At 45.8% G+C, this 1,280-nt stretch overlaps 1 protein-coding gene across 1 annotated transcript in view; it reads left to right on the top strand.

Moving 5' to 3' along the window:
* The window catches only part of MBNL3 (muscleblind like splicing regulator 3), a 24,507-nt gene extending 23,672 nt beyond the window's left edge, over positions 1-835 (top strand). The window contains exon 7 of the mRNA XM_029087169.1: positions 779-835. Coding sequence (XP_028943002.1) covers positions 779-835 — 57 coding nt within the window. The remainder of the gene's footprint in view (positions 1-778) is intronic.
* The last annotated feature ends 445 nt before the right edge of the window (positions 836-1,280 follow it).

Raw genomic sequence — 1,280 nt, forward strand, 5'->3', positions numbered from 1 at the left:
TCTCCAAAACTTTCCTCTGAAGATACCGAGTTGTGATGGCTGCTTCCGCACCAGTCCTGAACCGTATATGCACAACCTGTCCTAGTGATGCTTCCTGATAATTTGGTGTGCCACAACTTTTCCCAGTTAGACCAGAGACATTTCAAACACTCCCTTCCCCCACCACCACCACCCCAGTATGAATTTTAGCATTTTTATTTGTCATGCTCTCAGGTTTAGAGCTATTGCAAAGAAAAGGGGGTGTCACTTTGTTCTGTAGGAGGTTGTTAGCCATGCTGAATGTCAGTAATATCTCAGGGGGTATCCTCTAGTCTTTTGCTAGCACGAGGTCACGAGGTTTTCAGTCGATAAGTCCTAGGCAGTGTTTTACTGCTCGCAGTAGGGATTGCTAGTCTTTTTCTGTGCTTTGTTGTTATTTTCAGGTAGAGCAGGTCTTACTCATACTCGTATCAGTCATGAGAAGAAAGCAGACGTTCCTGTGCAGCGTTGCTCTGTGGCTGTATGAGTCCTGTTTCAGCCAGATAGTTTCAGGGCATTTCTGTCTGTCTTGTAGTCTATGGAGTTAAAATCCCAGTAAAATCACCACTGACTCCATGAGGCATCAGTAGTGATGCCGCTATGTTGTACTTAATGTATGGCAAAATAAAAACCTCTTGGGAATGCATCCTGGTTTATAAGACACTGATGTACTTACTAACCTGAAACTGAAGACAGAATGAGCAGCCTGATCTCAGGCCAATGTTTTAATGTGTTATGTTCTTTGTTTTTTTTGCTGTAGATATCCCAGTTATCAGTAGATGAACTGAGTAGCAGCATGTTTGTTTCACAGATGTAGAAGTTCCCGATAGAACAGTAAGTTCCTTTTTGGTATTTCTCTTTACGGTGGATTGCTTTGTACAAGGGCACTGCGTCCCCCAAAGTGGGGGCTGGCTTGGGCAGAGGGACTGAGCCTGTGGGACCCTGGTGACAGGCACTCTGCCTACTCGACAGAAATTCAGCAGCTGCAGCACAGATATGGACCAGCCCTGTGGTTTATAACAAGCAGTGTTTCCTTGTGTCTAAAATACCTGTTTCACAGTGTTGGCAGCCTCCCTTCTTGCATCCCCCTGAGTCTGACGGCTGTGTTTACAGGTTACTCTTGCTCTGCACGGCTCCCAGCTGCCTGCAGATGCCTCAGGGATTTGTGCTACTGATGGCAAAGACCGCTCTGGTAATGAGTCAGCTGAAAAGGTGTAACTTCTCTTTTGCTGTTGGTGGCATATTTCCTTTCCTGGGGTAAG

This window comes from Antrostomus carolinensis, unplaced genomic scaffold (genome assembly GCF_000700745.2).
Source record: "Antrostomus carolinensis isolate BGI_N321 unplaced genomic scaffold, ASM70074v2 scaffold9001, whole genome shotgun sequence".
Lineage (NCBI taxonomy): Eukaryota > Metazoa > Chordata > Aves > Caprimulgiformes > Caprimulgidae > Antrostomus > Antrostomus carolinensis.